The 21572-nt window shown below is 41.4% G+C and overlaps 1 protein-coding gene across 1 annotated transcript in view; it reads left to right on the top strand.

Annotated features, from left to right (window-relative positions):
* The window catches only part of ANKRD55 (ankyrin repeat domain 55), a 107211-nt gene that overhangs the window by 41973 nt on the left and 43666 nt on the right, over positions 1-21572 (top strand). The window contains exons 3-5 of the mRNA XM_030759624.2: positions 626-756; positions 4498-4607; positions 13905-13965. Of these exons, the coding sequence (XP_030615484.1) occupies positions 626-756; positions 4498-4607; positions 13905-13965 (302 nt within the window). The remainder of the gene's footprint in view (positions 1-625; positions 757-4497; positions 4608-13904; positions 13966-21572) is intronic.

Genomic DNA, 21572 nt, shown 5'->3' with positions numbered 1-21572 from the left:
TTGTTTGTTTTTTTGATATTGAGCTGCATGAGCTGCTTGTGTATTTTGGAGATAAATCTTTTGTCAGTTGCTTTGTTTGCAAATATTTTCTCCTGTGCTGAGGGTTGTCTTTTCATCTTGTTTATGGTTTCCTTTGCTGTGCAAAAGCTTTTAAGTTGCATTAGGTCCCATTTGTTTATTTTTGTTTTTATTTCCATTTCTCTAGGAGTTGGGTCAAAAAGGATCTTGCTGTGATTTATGTCAAAGAGTGTTCTTCCTGTGTTTTCCTCTAAGAGTTTGATAGTGCCTGGCCTTACATTTAGGTCTTTAATCCATTTTGAGTTTATTTTTGTGTATGGTGTTAGGAAGTGTCCTAATTTCATTCTTTTACATGTAGCTGTCCAGTTTTCCCAGCATCACTTATTGAAGAGGCTGTCTTTTCTCCATTGTATATTCTTGCCTCTTTTATCAAAGATAAGGTGACCATATGTGCATGGGTTTATCTCTGGGCTTTCTATCCTATTCCATTGATCTACATTTCTGTTTTTGTGCCAATACCATACTGTCTTGATTACTGTAGCTTTGTAGTATAGTCTGAAGTCACAAGTCAAACATTCTTAAAAGCTGTTGAAATGTCTCGTTCTAGGATGTACACCCTTAATGCATGCGGTTTCTGGACGTCAAGTGGACACAGTGAAGCTGCTGTTGAAGATGGGAGCCAATATTAACATGCAGGATGCTTATGGCCGCACAAGTCTATGCCTGGCAACCTATCTGGTACCAACTGTGTCTGTGGTGGCTGTCAAAGAGTGGGGTGGACTAAATGTGTTGTTATGGGGCCCCACTTGCAGAAGAGTGTTCTTAGATTTGTGCAGCTGGCCAACAGAAATAGAACTTAAAAGTTTTGCTTTAATAATGTCCAACATTTATATAATGACTTAGAGTTGGTTTCATGGATTGAAGTCATTTTGGATCTTCCTAACAATCCTCTAAGTTAGAGGTGATATTGCCATGAGAGAAATATTCTTTTCCATCTTAATTGCATCAGAATTTCCCTTGGGGCATTTCTCAGCACACTTGGTACTCCTAAGAATGCCCTCTGTTAATACCCTCAGTGGGTGGTAACACTTGAAGCTGCAGTTAACCTCTTTGGGGTAGGATTAGTTGAGTGGAAGCTGAAGGATGAGCAAAGTAGAGAACAATGAGAACTGGGAAGAGTGGTGGGTAGGGAGTAGGGGAGAAATACCAGTCTCTTAAGGACAACACCAAGCATAGGATTCAACCCACAATCAGTGCCTAACTTAAAAATTACACAGAGCCAGTCCTCAACACGAGATTTCAGTCTGGCATTTCCCAATATTAGCACAAGCTTGGTAAAGCCTTACTGAAAATCTTCAAACCTCTCTCCTCTCAAATCTTCCCTGTAATCCTTTCGGGAGACTCCAGGGCTATCTTGAGTCCAAGTCAAACAAGTCCTCCTTGTTGCCACACGAAGGTCATCATTCTCCCTCCTCTCCAACGTGGCTCCTGCAAATCTTCATCATAACCACTGTTGCTGCCGATGCAGCTTCTTGCATTTGCTGTTGCTGCCCATTGACAGTGGTGGATTCACCCACGGTGTCCTGAAGCTGCCCTGGACAAGTAGAACACTTCCCTTCCCCAAACACCACACCTTCCTGCTTGCAATAAAGTGTTGCCCAGTCCTCACAGAGATTTTCTTTAGACACTACTCTTTCATTTCTTATTTGCATGCCCTCTTTCTCTAGGACTCACACATGAAACTGGGAAGAACTTTTCAAAGTGTTGGGGTGCTTGTTTCAAATGTGGGTTCCTGGATTACACTCTAGACCTCCTGAGTCAGACACTCTGGGAGCAGGACAGGGGTTATGGGTGGAGAGAGAAGTGCCTGCACGTTAAACAAATCTCCCCAACAATTTTTATGCCCATTCAAGTTTGAAACACACTGATCTGTGAGTACTAGGTGAAGTCCAGTGTCTCAGACAGACTTATGATGGCCTTTCCGGTCCCCCTCCCTTCTGGCACATGCCCTAATAACTGCTCTTGCTGTAGGGATTTTTGGTGTCTGAGATGAGGAAAAGAGAAAATTTGGATCAGGGGATGGAGGAAGGGAATAGAGATGGTTTCTAAATTTAACTGCCGCTAGCATACAGAATAGAGTGAAACCAAGCTACACTTCTTTCAAAATTCTAAAATTCAAAATTTCAAATTTCTTGGGCTAGGTAGCACTTAAGGGACTGGGAAGAAGTTCTCCTCTAGATCACAGTGAACAGTGAGCCTAGCGAGGTGCCACCGTTGCATACAACTCGTTCTAGGAACACATTCTAAGGAGCTGCATAGGGAAGTATGCCAGCATGACAGCATGGGCATTACCCTCTTACTGTTGACCCCACCTCTGTCTGGCAGCCCAAAGCAGGGCCCCTCACTGGCTCTCCTGAGGATCCCTGGGAAAGTGAGAGTAGGTGGTATCTTAGTGATTACACAGTGAAGCCCACCACTCCCTCTGGCAATGTTTGTATTCAAGTATTAAAGAGGAACTAGGCAAAGGGAGCACTCAGAAACTGTCTCAGTCACAGCTTCAAGCTCAGTATACAAATAAATTTACCATAGCTGTGTGATCCTAGGCAAATTTCTTCACCTCCTTATGCCTCTTTCCTCATTTGTAAAATGTAGTAAAAATAATACCCTAAGTTTATCACTGTTGAAGGAGAACCACATGCAGAATCACCCAGAACATAGTAGGTCGAAAACATATTTGTTGGTTCTGAATAGTGACCATGGGTTTCAGATGAAGTCAATGGTTTTCTGATTTCTTTTCTGAAGAAAAGAAAGAAAACCACATACACCCATAGTTCCAGGAAATGTTGCAAAATGATAAAAATGTTTCAAACCCTTCCGCATCAGAAGATTTGTTTTTCAAAAACTGTAAAACTTTGGCCACTCAAAAATTTGGCAACTCTGAAATTTGTCCAGCATGCCTTTCTTTTGGGTCTCCTGGCCATATTTTTCCCTTTTAATCAGAAAACTTGATGATGGGCATTAGGAACTAAAACCAGATTTAATACATTAGTAAACTATGAAAATTATTTGCTTCTACTTAAGACAGATATTATTGGTCAGTTCTACAAAGCCATATTCAATTTTAGACCCTATGAATTTTAATGTGCTTTTGTAGAAAGATTTTTTTTGCAGACTTTTCAGAACCAAAAGGTCTTTTCTGATGATTATCTTTTTTTCTCCTCCATGCATTTAGTAACATTTTTATTGCTTCCAGTACTGCATGGGAAAATCTTCAGTAATCTTTCTCTTGTTACTGGGTAATCTTGAGGCTTAACTATACAGGAACGGAAGAAGGCAGGAAAAAATAGAGCTTTATTATATTATTCTTCATAATAATAATTTCAGTTACTCATAGTTATTATTATACTCATATACTTCATATAAGTATACTTATATACTTCATTTACTTATAAGTTTACTTCTAATTAGGTGAGTAACCCAAATGATTCTGGATGAATGTAGGAGGTGTCCTCCTTGGCATGTGAGCCAAACTCAGTTATCAGCAGGGTTGGGTCAGTTACTTAAAGTATTAACAAACAGAAAGGGAGGACTAGCCTGCAGTTATATTTTCCCTTTGAAATAGGAGAGACAGTGGAGAAATGACCCAGCTGTAAGTGCTAACCAAGGAGGGACAAGCATCAGATGTGGCAATATCAGGTCTCAATCTGGTGAATTAGTAGACAACAGGGAGTTCAAAGGAAGTTTCTTGGGGAATTTATAGGGGGATAAAACACAACAATGGGGAGCCCTTAGAGGGTGCTGGTGATAGCCCCATATTCAGCAGCAGAAAGATCAGTCAACAGGGTGGCAGGGTCCCAGCCATTGGAGTAGGGCTTAGTTTAGAATTCCAGGCATCAGGAAGGGGACTGACTAGAATAAGCAAGATATTATCTTTGTGGTTACTAGAAAAAGAACTTGGAAAAGAGGACGAAGGACCATTTATCAGATATAGATGAATTGAGGCATCGAGTGGAGGCTGTGACTCAAGAATGACATAGGAGCCCAGTTTTGGAATTGGACAATGACATCCAGGTCAGACCATTGACGAGCATGATTTGGAGCTAAGCCCATAGAATGAGGGTCTAGAGCTGATTAATCACCCCCATCACATTGCCACATTTGGCTCTAGGAACTGGGTATAAAAGTGGAATGCCAGCAAGTGGCCCTAGAAATGGGGAGGCAGACGCAGAAGAGTCTAGGAATCAGTCTGCATCTTACAGGGTAAAGGTCTCAGAAGACTCAGGAATCCACACCTCAAGACCTTCAGCCCTCTGTTGTCTAAATGGGAGTTATGGTCCTTAACCAACCACTTCAGGTCCAGTAGAACATGTTTTTAGCCAAACCAAAGAAGAAAGGGAAAGAAAACTGGAGAAAGTTTGTTGGACTCTGTTACTATGTTATGCGAGATTGTGTTATATAACGATGCTCTTGCTTTTCCAGGGTTGGCTGGAAGGCTGTGTGAGTCTACTAAGAAATGGTGCCAAGCACAATATCCCTGATAAAAATGGCCGTCTGCCACTGCACGCTGCCACCGCTGAGCCCGATGTGAGGTACGTAGCCAGGTTCACACGACGCTCAAGTTGGGAGGCACCCAACTTGGATTAGAAGGTCACCTAATCCAATCCATGTGGCAAATAAAAACAAAATCCATCCATTTTTTTGGTATTTGCAGCAGACAGGACCCCATCTCAGTGAATCAAAATATCCTGGAACAATCTCAACTCTAGTTTCAATCCCAGTTTTACTTCGATAAAACCCTTTTCTCCTAGTCTCTGATTTAAGAAGAAATGCTGTTTGTCATCATCTGAATTTCTTATATTCATTCATTCAATTAATCAGGCAATTATTAACTGAATAACTATTTATTGAGTGCTTATTGTGGACCAACCACCGCTCTAGGCCCTAGAGTTCCCCAGTGGGCAAGCCAGTGTCTCTGACCTCACAGAGCTTACGTTCTAGTGCAGGAGTTAAGTGGCACAGTAGTAAACAAATAAATAGGGTAATTTCAAATAGTGACGAGTGTTGTGATGGAAACCAAACAGGGTAAGGGAAGGTTAATGTATGAACCCAGAGTCATGCCAACATTTATGGGCTGGAAGGAGGCAAAGACCCAGCAAAGGAGACTGAGACAGGGGTACCAGTGGGTGAGAAGGAAAACCAGAAGTGTGTGCTGCTGGAGACCATGCAAAGAAAGCCCTCAAATAGTTGGATGATTGAGGTCACCTTTTTGTAAGACGATTGAGCAACAAAGGAAAAAGCTTTGCCCAGACCAAGTGTAGCTACCCCAGGCCTCTGTATCCAAGTGGCCTGGGTCCCCAGTCTTTCGAAAGCCCCTCCTGGCAGCTTGATGACAGCACACTTCCCACTGTGGAATCAGCAAGGTTCCGTTCCAGGCACTTCCTGAACCTCTGCTGACAGAGCAGGCCTCTGACAGGAACTTCACACTCCCCAGAGCTAGGCTGCAGGCCAGCAGCACGGTGGGTGCATTCTGCTGCCTCCTTCAGACTCTGTGTTCAGAAGTAAACTGAAGCCATGCGGGGGTTGAGGAGACCAAGGCCCCTTCCAGGTTGAGAGGTAATAGGATTTCTTCATTTCAGTCTGTTTACACTAAAGTTAAAGGACTTGGGAAATTCCAGGACTATTCCCAACCAAGCCTTGCCTCTTATTATCATTGGATCATATCCAGGAATAATAGAAAACTAGGATTTACTCAAAGCCCAACAAAACAGGGAAGTTTAGAGAAGAAACAGCAATCCCAGAGCTAACAATCAGTAGACATCATAAAAAGATAACTGCCTTTTGATGAAAAAAGAGTGACTTTTCTAGACAACCCACAAAAATATTTAGTCACAAAATCATACTGTCTTCCCAAGAGTAATCTTTAGAACATACATTTTAAACGTACCTTTTAAGACTCTTCTGCCCCAATTTACTCCACTTAGATGATTTTTACCTGCCTCACTCAGAGTAGTCATTTCAAAATCTACCTGATTCTGGAAAATGAACACCTGCTTTAGTTACGGGAATCATACCTGTTGTAACAAATAAAACCCAAAACTTCAGCATTTTAACATAATAAAAGTTTAGTCCAATATATGTTTCCTGGATGGGGGCAGGGAGCCTCCCCTCCACAGGTAATTCAGGGATGCAAGCTTGTGGCTTCATCATCTCCTAGCATCACAGAATCCTTTTTGTTTGGCCTGCAGATAGGGTAAGAGGAGCTTAGATAAGCCTTACTTATTTCTTTAAAATCTCAGCCTGTGAATGACACAGTTCACTTCTGCTCACATTCCATTAATAAGGATGAGTCATTTGGCCATAAAGAGCGGTGGGGAATATAGTCCCTGACCAAGAATCCACCTTCTGGTGATGATTCCAATCCAAGAAAGGGGGACAAGAATTTTGGTGAAAACCTGGCTCTGCCATTAAACCATTGCACCTGAGGGGTGAACTAAGCCTTGGCAGTCAGAATCACACTCAGGATCAATTTGGTCAATAGATTTGGTTCATCATTTGAAATCACTACAATAATATATTAAAAACTAAATGTACTTCCTCTTTTGTGGACTTATTAGACTATTTCTTATTATGCCCAGCAGTGCCCCTAGACTCTCTAGGATTTACATTACATCACTATAACTGAGATAACACAGAGCTGTGGCTTCCCCTTCTCATGAAATTGTCCCAAATGACCCAGTCACCACCTTAGGAAGAGCTGAAGCCAGAAAAATAAACATCCTCTGTGTGCTGATGATATAGCTTTATTGTCCTAAATGGACAGTTAGCTGATTCTGGAAGATAAAATCTGCTTTTGTTATGGTAATGCTAGCTGCTGTAACTAGTAAAACCCAAAGGTTAAGATTAAATATTCCAAAACCAAAATTATCATACCTGTTAAATGTTCTCCGAAAATGAATTGGGTTAAACCTTAACAACTGTCGACTGAAAAAAAAAAAAAAAAAAAGTACAACGTGAGAGTTGTGAGTTAAGTTTTATTTGGGGCAAAATGAGGACTTATAGCCCAGGAGAGAGCATTTCAGATAGCTCTGAGCAACTGCTGCAAAGGGGTAGGGGGGAAGGTCAGTATATATGTGATTTTAGTGAAGGGGGAGTACGTGCAGTCCAGCACACAGTTTTGCAGAAGGTTGCTGCTGGTCACGAGGAGCAGACGTCCACATGAAAGATTTTAGTGCTTTTCTAGATATGAGGAGATGCAAGAATTGGGCTCATAAAATCTTCTCCTGAAAATATCTGAAGGCCAGTCCTGCCAGTTTTTCCCGGAGCACAGAGTGCCTCATTCCTGATCTACCCTGAACTCCTTTCAGGGGGTGTTGAAGGTCAGCAGTCTCAGCAGCTTGTGATTTCATCCTTGTAGGGATAGATGGCAAGTGCCAACCTTTAGTTTGACACAACCCATATAGCAAATCAACTGGCTTTGTTACCTAGAGAACATTTCAAAACTAGCTTGACTGAAAGGATTCCTTATGGAATTACATTGCTTAAAATTAGATATTTTATCATTGTTTTACTGAGAAATTGTATGGCCGTGGCAGAGTTTGATAACATCTGCATTAAATCCTTCAAGCCGAAACTAACCGCACCAGAGAAGTTGGACTTCAGTTGCCCATTTGTTTGTGTGTCTGCATGAACTCAGAATCGTTTTCTGAGAAAAAAAGTTCTTGGTCTGTCTTATGGGCACTTTCTAATCCTAAAATCATAACGCAGAAGGGAGTGACCTTCCATTAGGCCATGCATACCTGTTTGACTATTTAATTTTCCTAAGTGAATACAACTTTAGGCCAGCTTGTCTGACCATTAAAGCATATAGGTCTGTAGTTACAAAAAGGATGATGATGACAAACAGCACTCATTGTTTATCATGTTCTGAGCAAAGTTCTTAGTGCTTTCCACGTACTATCTCATCTAATCTTTACCACACCTCTATGTGATAGGTAATATTTCTATCCCCATTTTATAGATGAGAAAACTAAGGCATCAAGAAGAAAACTAATTGCATACTGCATGTGTGAAGATAAGTAACCTGCCCAATGGGTCTGCTGTGCTCCTGGAGTCCACTGCTGTGGACTTGTTGAATTTACTTTAATGGCCACATTTTATCATTAAGCCCTCAGTCTACACTGAGAGGCCTTATAAGAAACAGCCATACAAAACTCCTTATTGTCTGATTGTCAGGAAATTTTTTTTTTGTTACAGTGTCCAAAAAAATCTTTTTGAAAAACCACAAGAAAAATTTCTACTAAAGGAGGAATTCCTGTGCTTCTCCTGATAAATTATTTTTTATTTTTACTATGTGGACACTGTGACTTATGATCATGTTTCTCTCTTTGCATATTTAGAAAACTCAAAGCCTAATTTGTGTCTCACCTCTGGCATGCACATAGGACCATAATTATGTGTTCTTTATCCTGCCCTCATTTTCTCTTTGCCTAGTGTTTTCGCTTGTGATCTTGTTTTACTATATGTATCTGAAAACCACCTAAATTCCTGTTTTGGGATTGAGGTAAAGGGTGGCCAGGAGTGCCAGCTCAGGAGTCAGACTGACTGAGTATGAATCTGGCTCCGTATCTTACCACATTATCTTGGGCAAGTTAACATGTCAAGGTTCAGCTAGCTTTCTTTTCTAGAAAGTAGGAATAATACAGTACTTACCTCATAGGGAAGTAGGCAAAAGTAAATGAGAAAATACGTGGAAAGCACTGAACACTGTCAATTGTCCATGTTCAGTAAGTGTTAGTGGTGATGATGAGGGTGATGATATCGATGATGAATAAAATACCGTAGATCAGCACTAAAGAATGAAACCCTGCTACGGCCACCCACCAGCTCTCACCCTGGCCTTCTTCACCTTAGCACACACAGGTCCACAAAAAATATATCTGCACACACAGGTGCATGCCCACACAGTCCTGCACCCACTGACATGAGCACACATGTACTGCGAAGGTCATCAGGGTATGAACAGCGCTCCCATTTGTATTAACCTTGGGACATTGTAGAGCATTGCAAGATTTTAGAACCCAATGAACATTAGACTCAACCATTCAGTGTACATGCATCTATATTTTTCCTCTAATCATAAGCATATGTACCAGCCACTTTGTGGCCTTGTACTCAGGTATTCATACTCCTTTTAAAATCCACTAACTCCTATATTTCCAAACAGCACACTCCTTCCACTCGGTGCTTGCTGGAGACTATTTAGAGTGAAGTCTCAAACTGAAGCTGCTTATAAACAAGCCAAGGGGACACTTCAATTAGCCCTTTGCCTCCAGAGAAATTTTGGTTCTCTGATGGAAACAACTCACTAGCAAACCAACCAGTGGCAATATACAGCCTTAGCTAAGCTACATCGCTGTGGGAAATCTAAGCTGCTGCCAGGATGAAGGACCTATAATTAAGAACACGAAGGCAAGCTGGATGTACAAAAGCAAAGGAGCACAGGTTTCATCTCATGAGTCCCCTTCCTGCTTTGAATGCTCTGCTTCTCAGCAGGTCCGAGTTTTCTCCCTTTCAGCTCCCTATTGCTTTTCTTGCTTCCTTGGCTGGGACATTCAGAGGGCCTCCATGTGAAAGAGGGGGCATGATCATTAAGATAGAGCTCCAAAGAGCACGCAGTTGTGTTTGTACAACACTGCGCATGCTAGAGTTGCAAGGCGAGCAGCGATTTCCTCTGAAAGCAGCCACAGGGCTCTCTGAAAGTCTTTTTTATGGTCTCCATGGTTACCAGCAGATTTTTTTTTTTTTTTTTCCTGCCAGAGTGCCAGCAGCTCTGCCTCTTTTCATTGCTCTTGACTACAGCCAGAGGGAGGAAGGAAATCATTTCTTTGGGGTCCTATTCTCTAGTTTCCAGGTGATGCATTCTAACCTGCAGTGGATGTTTCAGGCAGCTTCAGGGACAGGAGAGCAGATGACTGGCTTGGGGACCCTTTTTCCCAGCCATCCCTGGGCTGAGCCCCCTCCAGGACTGTGAGCCCAAGGGGCCAGCAAAACAGAGAAGCTCAAGGAGACAACCCTCCCCCCTTTCCTGGATACATCTAGCTGAGCTCTCTCTGGCCTACCAATCACCTAATGGCAATCACGGGACCCCAGAATATAAAGCGTAGGAGCCTTTTAAGAAATTAATCATTATATAGAATTTATTATAGTATGTAAAGTCCATGTTAAGTGCTTTATATGCTTTGACCCATTTAAAGTTACAACAAATCTTTAAGAAGTAGGGTTGTTATGTTTATTTTACAGATAAGAAAATGTAGGCACTGAGAGTTTTATACCTTGTCCAAGGTCTGGCTGATTGGTGAGGGAGCAGGGCTTCTAATAGAGGCAGTCTGGCTCTAGCCTCTGTGCTCTTATCCCTGACCACTCTGCCTGTCTGGGAAAGCTCCTGCTGGGGACCTGTGCCTGCTGTCCTGGCAGCTGGGATGAGGTGAGCCTTATGCTGTGGCCTGGAGATCTGAGAGCAGAGTTTTAGATGGTGCTAATAGGAAATTGGGCTGGGGGGTCATGGGAGAAATACTCCTGGGTCACCTTAGCACAAAACAGGAGCTCTGAGAAAACAAAACTAAGAGGTCTGCAAGTCCGCTGTTAATTAAGACAGATGTGGGACAGGTATCTTGCAGATTACCTCTGAACCACGGAACAGGATAGAAGCACAAGGCTGGAAAGCAGACACCTGGTTTCTAGCCCAGGCTGGACAACCAGGGCAACGTGTGATGGCCTTGGCAAGCAGTGTAGTGCATCAGGTCATTTGCTCTCATAAAATGAGAGAAAGAGAGAGAGAGAATACTCATCTGTAAATTTGTACCAGCTTTAAAGATCGATGAGTCTCGGTGACTTAGGAGTCAAATGGAGGCAAGCAGTATAGATTGGCATATGTCACTCAGGGTCGTGACAGGGAAGACATGAAATAGTAAACGAGATGACTAAGAAAGTTTAATGAAAGACTATTTGAAATTAACTGGCAAGAGATGGTGACAGTCTGCCACCCCCACACCCCTCCAAAAGCAGGAAAATGTTCCTCCCCTAGGCCACAAGAGGTGAGGAAGGAAGCTGTTACTGGAAACCTGCTGAGAGCTGGGCGGTAGTTGTAGTGTAGGAGAGGGGCCACCTGGCAGGAGCCAAGGCCTTTAGTAGAGGAAAAAAATCATTGTCAGAAAGGAAAGTGGCTTCTCTCCTTCCTCCTGCTGGTTCTCCCGCTGACCAAACCCAGTGGGAGGTCAGAGGGCAAGGGACCTGGATGATGAATTATTGGAGGTCAGCCTCAGAGTAGGACATTGCAGGGCAGAGACTGGATCTGAGAGACAAACAGAGGACTATCCAGCACAGGGCTCACCCTGTGACCCTTGGAGGCTCACCCAGGATGTGAGAAGAGGTCTTGATCTCCCCACCCCCATTCTCATCTGGTTAGAGCCAACTTCCCCGAATGTGATCACACTGCTCTGGAGGAGCCCCAGAAGATCCTGTCCGACTACAGCTGATCTCAGTCTGCTCAGGGTTAGCTGAGGATAACCAGATTGGACCACCACTGACCTCTGCTCACTCTCACTCTCCCTCCCCCAGCACTTCGGACCACATGTGCCCGAGAGATTAGACAATGGCCATTAATGGGAGAGAGGGGACAGAGAGAGAGAAAGAGAGAGAAAGGAAAGGGAAGGGAGGAGAAGAGTAGAGGGCAGGGTAGGGGAGGAGAGGAGAAAGGAGAGGAGAGAGAGAGAAGGAAAGAAAGAAAGAAGAAAGATAGTCACCTGTTACCCTCCCCCCCATAAAGCAGCTATAAGGGAAAATATAAAAAATAGCATTAACCAAAATACAGTTATTTTTGTAGCATCTTCCCACCTGACGGAGAAATTCTAGAATTCAGATAGGATAAAGAGATGTGCTGTTTACAGTCATAGACACTGTTCCTTTAAAATCTGTATACTAGGAGTTTTACACCTGTTATGTTATTTAACCCTCACCGCCACCACTGCTGTTATTATCCTTGTTAGAGAAGTGAGGATACAGAAGCTCAGCGAGGTCATGCAGTGGTGAGGCCAGAATTAAATCACAGCAGTATCCTGGCTCCCCAAAAAACAGTGATAAGACTAGATTTAAAACCTAGGCTTCTTGGTTATATTCCCCCTACTGAAGAAGTCCACCCCCATTTAAGTTCTCTTTGTAACACAGTATGATCAATCCCTCTGATTAATATTAAGCAATTTGCTACTTAGGACTTTAGATGTCATCTCAGCTGAGAGACAGTGAAAATCTGATTCAGGAGGAGGCTAAGCCATCTTATTTTTCAAATAATTGTTCCAAAATAATTGCCGAATTTTTTCATTGTCTGCCCGTAGACAATCCTTTATCATCTTGGTGAGTATATTAGTTTGCTGGGGTGACTGTAACAAAATACCGCAGGCTGGATGGCTTAAACAGCAGAAACTTATTTTTTCACAGTTCTGAAGGCCGCTGCTGGAAGGCCAACATCAAGGTGCCAGCAGGGTTGGTTTCCTCTGAGACTCTCTCCTTGGCTTGCAGATTGCCATCCTCTTGCTGCCTCTTCACATGGTCTTTCCACTGTAAGCGTGTGCCTCTGGTGTCACTCTGTGTGTCCTAATCTCCTCTTTTTATGAGAACACCAGTCAAATGGGGTTAAGGCCCGCTGTAATCCTTCATTTTAACCTAATTACCTCTTTAAAGGCTCTGTCTCCAAATACAGTCACATTCTAAGGCATTGGGGGGTTAGAGCTTCAACATATAGATTTGGGAGGGACACAGTTCCTTCTATAACAATGAGTATCCATTGATTTATTCATTCAGCACCTTTCTCAGTGGTTTCCAAATCTGATTGTTTACCAGAATTTTCTGAACAGCTTATTTAAACGGTAGAAGCTATGCTGCTCTCCAGACCTCCTGCATCAGAAACCTTGAATATACAGCCCAGGTAAAAAAAATCTCCCCAGGGAATTCTGAGATGGAGCCAGGGTTAAAACTTCTAGGGTTAAGTATTCTAGAAATAACACTTACTGTGTTCTAGGCATGCTTTAAATGCTGTATGCATATTAACTCATTTAATCCTCACACTGATCTATAAGGTAGGCACTTTTTATTACCCCCATTTTATAGATGAGGATGCATAGGCACAGAGAAGTGAAGTTACTTGCCTGTGGTCACAGAGCCGGTCAGTGACAGGACTGGGATGTGAACCCAGGTAGTCTGGCTCCAGAGTCTGGGCTCCTAACCACTATACTCAACTGCTTCTCTCCCACATATGGAGTACTGACCTCAGTCAACCAAGTATTGGGCCCAAGTGGGATAAGAACTTGAACTTGAGAATCATTGGCAGTTGTTTCACACTGATAACTGCCATTGCATGCTTAGGTATTTGTGCGTTTTAGAAAGAATAAGCGGAAGTTGTAAATGCTGATTGCCTCCAGTACATTTAGAAGGCATGACACGTGTACCTAGTGGTGAAGCAATTTGAAAGCACTCTATAAATTTATGGAAAATGAATAAAAAATAAGCACTGGAGGACTTTGCTTCTTAGAGTGAACGCAAAGGGATACCGTTCTGGTGAGTAATAAGTGTGAGGATTCGCTTCCTCCGTTCTCTTTGGCTGCTCCAGAAGCACTAAGACAGAGAGGAGGTGGGAGAAGAGATAGAAGTCTTCCTCCTACCTGCCTTCTTGTGCCTTCTTATCCATCACACTGGCTTTTTTTCCATGGATCTTTCCCCTAGTAAATGCAAAGGGCATATGGTCATTTGGAGGCCTTCAGCAGACTGTATTTCTAATGTCATGTTCGCATTCAGACTCTGCTCTTTTAAGCCACTTCTCCTGTTTTTCTTTACAGGCTCCTAACAGTCCTGCTACAACAGTCAAGCCTCAACGAGATTAATCAGCAGGACAGTGAGGTGAGCCTGCCCTCTCAAGGAACAGTTGGCATTGTGCATGTTAGGGTGGGAATAAGGGCCTTTCTGAACCACAGTGCTTCCTCTCTTAAAGGTGCAAGGAGGGGGTGGAGCAGTTCTGTGTTCCTACCCTGAGAGGGAAGCCTATGTCTCCGCTATTAATTCAGGAAGAAATTTATCCCTCTGTGGGTGTGGGTAGCTTTTAATAGGGAAGGATTTATTGCATTAAGTATTTAAGCATTTATCATACCACTGAAATTTTATAATTTCCCTTTGGACATTGAGAAATAAATATTGCTCTTTCCTGTCTTCTCAAGTACCAGAAACTTCGATGGCTGCTGACACTCTCTCTTTGAGTGAAAGATGACAGATAGATGATAATTCTAGGCTCCCTGCTCCAGAAGCCACATTATTATTATTTTTTTAATTTATTTTTGCTGTGTTGGGTCTTAGTTTCTGTGCAAGGGCTTTCTCTAGTTGTGGCAAGTGGGGGCCACTCTTCATCGCCGTGCGCGGACCTCTCACTATCACGGCCTCTCTTGTTGCGGAGCACAGGCTCCAGACACGCAGGCTCAGTAGTTGTGGCTCACAGGCCCAGTTGCTCCGTGGCATGTGGGATCCTCCCAGACCAGGGCTTGAACCCGTGTCCCCTGCATTAGCAGGCAGATTCTCAACCACTGCGCCACCAGGGAAGCCCAGAAGCCACATTATTAATGCCAGTGATCACAACTGCTGTTTGCTTTACGTTGCAAGGCAATCCTGTACAAGGCTTCCAACAAGACAGCACAGCACTCCCAACTAAGTTCCTGAGGGAGGGTGGGTCAGACCAGGCAGAGCTGCCCCAAAGTAGTTGAGGGTCTTTTATCTACTTAACTCTTCTAAAAACCAGGTCTGATTTTTATTAGCCAGCCTGATTTCTTTAATAGTTTCTTAAAACTGATTTAAATACCCGATTTTTAAAGGAATTTTTTTAAAAGTGAGCTTGGTTTGACTGCACTAAGAATGTCTGATAACTTTAAGAAAGTCTGATAGCATTGAAAGTGCATATGCCTCAAGATGCCAAGTAACACTGTTTTCAAGACGACCTGGCCATAGACAACAGGATGGGAGGAAGCCCTCTAACAGGGGCGGGCCCCCTACCCCATATTTCTCCTGGGCTGGGCTCCCCATCTTTCTTGAGCCTTCTGAACAAAGGCCTCCTTCCAAAGGGCTTGGCAGTAATGACCACACCAAAAAGCCCCTACATCACAGCCTGGGTCTGAGGTTGGACACCTCCCTGACTCAGTGGGCACATGCTGCTTTCACCCACCCATGTCTTCAGTGGTTTAAAGCAAAACCTTAGATGAGAGAATATTGCACTGTTTTAAACTTCTGCTTTAAAAACGAGAACCAGAGATGAGCAAGTACACTCTGATCACTCTGCCCATGGTGTGAAATCAGGGAGCTTGGGAGCTTGCAGTTTATGTCAGCTGATCAAGAACTTCTAGATTTTGGGCAACTTGCCAACCACTTCTTCCACCTCCAACTCCTGCCTTCACTCCCTCCACTAACTGGGACTTATTAGAAAGGGGGCAAATTCAGTTATTCACACCCTAAAGCTAAATTCCTCTTACAGACATCCAACTCTGTCCCCTCCTCAGTGGAGCTGAACATCCCCTAGCAAAGTGACAGTTCCTTATTTTTTCCCACCCTGGGAGGCCCTTGGCTGGTGGAGACAATGAATGTAGACAAAAATCTTTCTAATGGTGGTAATTGTAACACTTCTCAGATAATATGTGGTAAATATTGGAAAAGTCTCTAGTTCCTTCTCATGCAAAGCAACCTCTCAGAGAACATTCCTCCTGCTCTTACACCAGCATTCTGACCTGTTGGCATTTTTGAGCAGGAGCTTCAAAAAGGACACTTCCCCCTAATGTCGCAGCTTCCTCTTCACACCATGTCACAGCATGTTTGAAATCCATCTGAAGCCAACTACTAAGTCTTCCCTGTGTGTTTCATTAACATATATATTGCTGGTGTGAGCCAATCCACATAAATTTGCAAGGGCTAATTTGCTCTTTGCCATTGGACAAAGGACAGTTCTGAAATGGAAAGAACACGGCCCAGGCTTTGTCATTTGTTACCTTGGAGGAGTTCCTGCATTTGGCTTCTCGTGTTCTGAATAAGCAGTCGCTTACTGAACCCCGCCCCTCCCACAATCACTTTTCCAGTGACTTCCAAGCACAATGTAGTCTCCATCATATATGAGGGGGTAACAGTTAAAGCACACACACACTCTACAGCTGCTAAATAACAGGAAGCAAAAAACAGCAAAGGCAAAAGAAATCAGGGAAAAGGTAAGCGATTGCTGGCAGAACATTATGGTTTCCTAACGACAAGAGGAAAGAGCAAGACACAACCCCTACATAGTGTGAATAAAATTATTTTCCAATAACTGAAGGACTCCCAAGCTTATCACAATAATGGTTAAAGGTTAAATGATCAATTAATAGAAATCTAACTTCATTAAGAGACATATTAGATTGTTAACTGAAACTAAAGAATGGAGAGAGGGAGAGAGGAAGGAAAAAATCTGTTTCTGAAGCCATCCTCTAACTGCTTACATAAAAAAACCATATCTGCCACTTTATATCAGAGAGATGAATATCACTCTAGAGGCTGTCCGGATCTGAGCTCAGTGACTTAAAACATTTTTTGTGTTGTTAGTTTTTACTTGTATAAGCAATACATGAACACATTTGCTTCTTTAAAATTTTAAATATTACAAGTAATACTAGAAGTCCATGATTACTTCCACCCCACCACCTTAGCCCCCAATTGCTATTTGATGTGTCTCTTTCCCAGTCTTTTGTCTTTTTACACTATGTGTGTATATATATATAGACACATAGGCACTATGGAGTATAACATGAAAGATATCTCATGTTATATGTTGTTCTGCAACTTTGATTTTCACTCAAGAGTATGTCTTAGAGTCTCTTGGATATGTTGATGCATATAAATCTGGCTCGTTCCTTTTAATGGCTTCATGATTCACACTATGAAAATACGTCCTTATATTTTCTGTTCCCATATGAATATTTAGGTTGTCTCGAATGTTTCACTGTCACAAACACTACTCTGAATGGTGTTTGTATAAGCCTCCTTGAGTATTTTATATGAGCATTTCTCTAGAAGAAAAATTGTTGGGCAGTAGAGAGTGTACATTTGTGTGTGTGGGAGGGGTTCTATTTTTTTTAATTGAAATATAGCTGATTAACCATATTGTGTTAGTTTTGGGTATATAGCATAGTGATTCAGTACTTTTGCAGATTATATTCCATTATAGGTTACTACAACAGTATAATCCCCTACGCTATGTAGTATATCCTTGTTGTGTATCTATTTTTTTTTACATCTTTATTGGAGTATAATTACTTAAATGGTGTGTTAGTTTCTGCTTTATAACAAAGTGAATCACTTATACATATACATATGTTCCCATATCTCTTCCCTCTTGCGTCTCCCTCCCTCCCACCCTGCCTATCCCACCCATCTAGGTGGTCACAAAGCACCGAGCTGATCTCCCTGTGCTATGCAGCTGCTTCCCACTAGCTATCTTACGTTTGGTAGTGTGTGTATGTCCATGCCACTCTCTCACTTTGTCACAGCTTACCCTTCCCCCTCCCCATATCCTCAAGTCCATTCTCTAGTAGGTCTGTGTCTTTATTTCCGTCTTACCCCTAGGTTCTTCATGACATTTTTTTTCCTTAGATTCCATATATATGTGTTAGCATACGGTATTTGTCTTTCTCTTTCTGACTTACTTCACTCTGTATGACAGACTCTAGGTCCATCCACCTCACTACAAATAACTCAATTTCGTTTCTTTTTATTTCTTTTTATATACAATATTCCATTGTATATATGTGCCACATCTTTATCCATTCATCCGATGATGGACACTTAGGTTGTTTCCATCTCCTGGCTATTGTAAATAGAGCTGAAATGAACATTTTGGTACATGACTGTTTGAATTATGGTTTTCTCAGGGTATATGCCCAGTAGTGGGATTGCTGGGTCACGTGGTAGTTCTATTTGTAGTTCTTTAAGGAACCTCCATACTGTTCTCCATAGTGGCTGTACCAATTCACATTCCCACCAGCACTGCAAGAGTGTTCCCTTTTCTCCACACCCTCTCCAGCATTTATTGTTTCTAGACTTTTTGATGATGGCCATTCTGACCGGTGTGAGATGATATCTCATTGTAGTTTTGATTTGCATTTCTCTAATGATTAATGATGTTGAGCATTCTTTCATGTGTTTGTTGGCAATCTGTATATCTTCTTCGGAGAAATGTCTATTTAGGTCTTCTGCCCATTTTTGGATTGGGTTGTTTGATTTTTTGATATTGAGCTGCATGAGCTGCTTGTAAATTTAGGACATTAATCCTTTGTCAGTTGCTTCATTTACAAATATTTTCTCCCACTCTGAGGGTTGTCTTTTGGTCTTCTTTATGGTTTCCTTTGCTGTGCAAAAGCTTTTAAGTTTCATTAGGTCCTATTTGTTTATTTTTGTTTTTATTTCCATTTCTCTAGGAGGTGGGTCAAAAAGGATCTTGCTGTGATTTATGTCTATGTTTTCCTCTAAGAGTTTGATAGTTTCTGGCCTTACATTTAGGTCTTTAATCCATTTTGAGCTTATTTTTGTGTATGGTGTTAGGGAGTGTTCTAATCTCATACTTTTACATGTACCTGTCCAGTTTTCCCAGCACCACTTATTGAAGAGGCTGTCCTTTCTCCGCTGTTCATTCCTACCACCTTTATCAAAGGTAAGGTGACCATATGTGCGTGGGTTTATCTCTGGGCTTTCTTTCCTGTTCCATTGATCTATGTTTCTGTTTTTGTGCCAATACCATACTGTCTTGATTACTGTAGCTTAGTAGTATAGTCTGAAGTCAGGGAGCCTGAATCCTCCAGCTCCACTTTTCGTTCTCAAGATTGCTTTGGCTATTCGGGGTCTTTTGTGTTTCCATACAAATTGTGAAATTTTTTGTTCTAGTTCTGTGAAAAATGTCAGTGGTAGTTTGATAGGGATCGCATTGAATCTGTAGATTGCTTTGCATAGTATAGTCATTTTCACAATGTTGATTCTTCCCATCCAAGAACATGGTATATCTCTCCATCTATTTGTATCATCTTTAATTTTTTTCATCAGTGTCTTATAATTTTCTGCATACAGGTCATTTGTCTCCTTAGGTAGGTTTATTCCTAGATATTTTATTCTTTTTGTTGCAGTGGTAAATGAGAGTGTTTTCTTGATTTCACTTTCAGATTTTTCATCATTAGTGTATAGGAATGCCACAGACTTCTGTGCATTAATTTTGTACCTTGCTACTTTACCAAATTCATTGATTAGCTCTAGTAGTTTTCTGGTAGCATCTTCAGGATTCTCTATGTATAGTATCATGTCATCTGCAAACAGTGACAGCTTTACTTCTTCTTTTCCAATTTGGATTCCTTTTATTTCCTTTTCTTCTCTGATTGCTGTGGCTAAAACTTCCAAAACTGTGTTGAATAATAGTGGTGAGAGTGGGCAACCTTGTCTTGTTCCTGATCTTAGTGGAAATGCTTTCAGTTTTTAACCATTGGGGACGATGTTGGCTGTGGGTTTGTCATATATGGCCTTTATTATTTTGAGGAAAGTTCCCTCTATGCCTACTTTCTGCAGGCTTTTTATCATAAATGGGTGATGAATTTTGTCGAAAGCTTTCTCTGCATCTATTGAGATGATCATATGGTTTTTCTCCTTCAATTTGTTAATATGGTGTATCACGTTGATTGATTTGCGTATATTGAAGAATCCTTGCATTCCTGGAATAAACCCCACTTGATCATTGTTTGTGATCCTTTTAATGTGCTGTTGGATTCTGTTTGCTAGTATTTTGTTGAGGATTTTTGCATCTACATTCATCAGTGATATTGGCCTGTAGTTTTCTTTCTTTGTGACATCCTTGTCTGGTTTTGGTATCAGGGTGGCCTCGTAGAATGAGTTCGGGAATGTTCCTCCCTCTGCTATATTTTGGAAGACTTTGAGAAGGATAGGTGTTAGTTCTTCTCTAAATGTTTAATAGAATTCACCTGTGAAGCCATCTGGTCCTGGGCTTTTGTTTGTTGGAAGATTTTTAATCACAGCTTCAATTTCAGTGTTTGTGATTGGTCTGTTCATATTTTCTGTTTCTTCCTGATTCAGTTATGGCAGGTTGTGCATTTCTAAGAATTTGTCCATTTCTTCCAGGTTGCCCATTTTATTGGCATAGTATTGCTTGTAGTAATCTCTCATGATCTTTTGTATTTCTGCAGTGTCAGTTGTTACTTCTCCTTTTTCATTTCTAATTCTATTGATTTGAGTCTTCTCCCTTTCTTTCTTGATGAGTTTGGCTAATGGTTTATCAATTTTGTTTATCGTCTCAAAGAACCAGCTTTTAGTTTTATTGATCTTTGCTATCATTTCCTTCATTTATTTCTGATCTGATCTTTATGATTTCTTTCCTTCTGCTAACTTTGGGGTTTTTTTGTTCTTCTTTCTCTAATTGCTTTAGGTGCAAGGTTAGGTTGTTTACTCGAGATGTTTCCTGTTTCTTAAGGTAGGATTGTATTGCTATAAACTTCCCTCTTAGAACTGCTTTTGCTGCATCCCATAGGTTTTGGGTAGTCATGTCTCCATTGTCATTTGTTTCTAGGTATTTTTTGATTTCCTCTTTGATTTCTTCAGTGATCACTTCGTTATTAAGTAGTGTATTGTTTAGCCTCCATGTGTTTGTATTTTTTACAGATCTTTTCCTGTAATTGATATCTAGTCTCATGGCGTTGCGGTCAGAAAAGATACTTGATGCAATTTCAATTTTCTTAAATTTACCAAGGCTTGATTTGTAACCCAAGATATGATCTATCCTGGAGAATGTTCCATGAGCACATGAGAAAAATGTGTATTCTGTTGTTTTTGGATGGAATGTCCTATAAATATCAATTAAGTCCATCTTGTTTAATGTATCATTTAAAGCTTGTGTTTCCTTACTTAGTTTCATTTTGGATGATCTGTCCATTGGTGAAAGTGGGGTGTTAAAGTCCCCTACTATGAATGTGTTACTGTCGATTTCCCCTTTTATGGCTGTTAGTATTTGCCTTATGTATTGAGGTGCTCCTATGTTGGGTGCATAAATATTTACAATTGTTATATCTTCTTCTTGGATCGATCCCTTGATCATTATGTAGTGTCCTTCTTTGTCTCTTCTAGTAGTCTTTATTTTAAAGTCTATTTTGTCTGATATGAGAATTGCTACTCCAGCTTTCTTTTGGTTTCCATTTGCATGGAATATCTTTTTCCATCCCCTTACTTTCAGTCTGTATGTGTCCCTAGGTCTGAAGTGGGTCTCTTCTAGACAGCATATATATGGGTCTTGTGTTTGTATCCATTCAGCCAGTCTGTGTCTTTTGGTGGGAGCATTTAATCCATTTACATTTAAGGTAATTATCGATATGTATTTTCCTATTCCCATTTTCTTAATTGTTTTGGGTTTGTTATTGTAGGTCTTTTCCTTCTCTTGTGTTTCTTGCCTAGAGAAGTTCCTT

Source organism: Delphinapterus leucas, chromosome 3 (assembly GCF_059928025.1).
Source record: "Delphinapterus leucas isolate spDelLeu-1000000601 "Yukka" chromosome 3, BTC_Dleu_Yukka2, whole genome shotgun sequence".
Taxonomy (NCBI): domain Eukaryota; kingdom Metazoa; phylum Chordata; class Mammalia; order Artiodactyla; family Monodontidae; genus Delphinapterus; species Delphinapterus leucas.
Note: the sequence above shows the minus strand (reverse complement) of the source record. Positions and strands in the feature narration are given on the sequence as shown.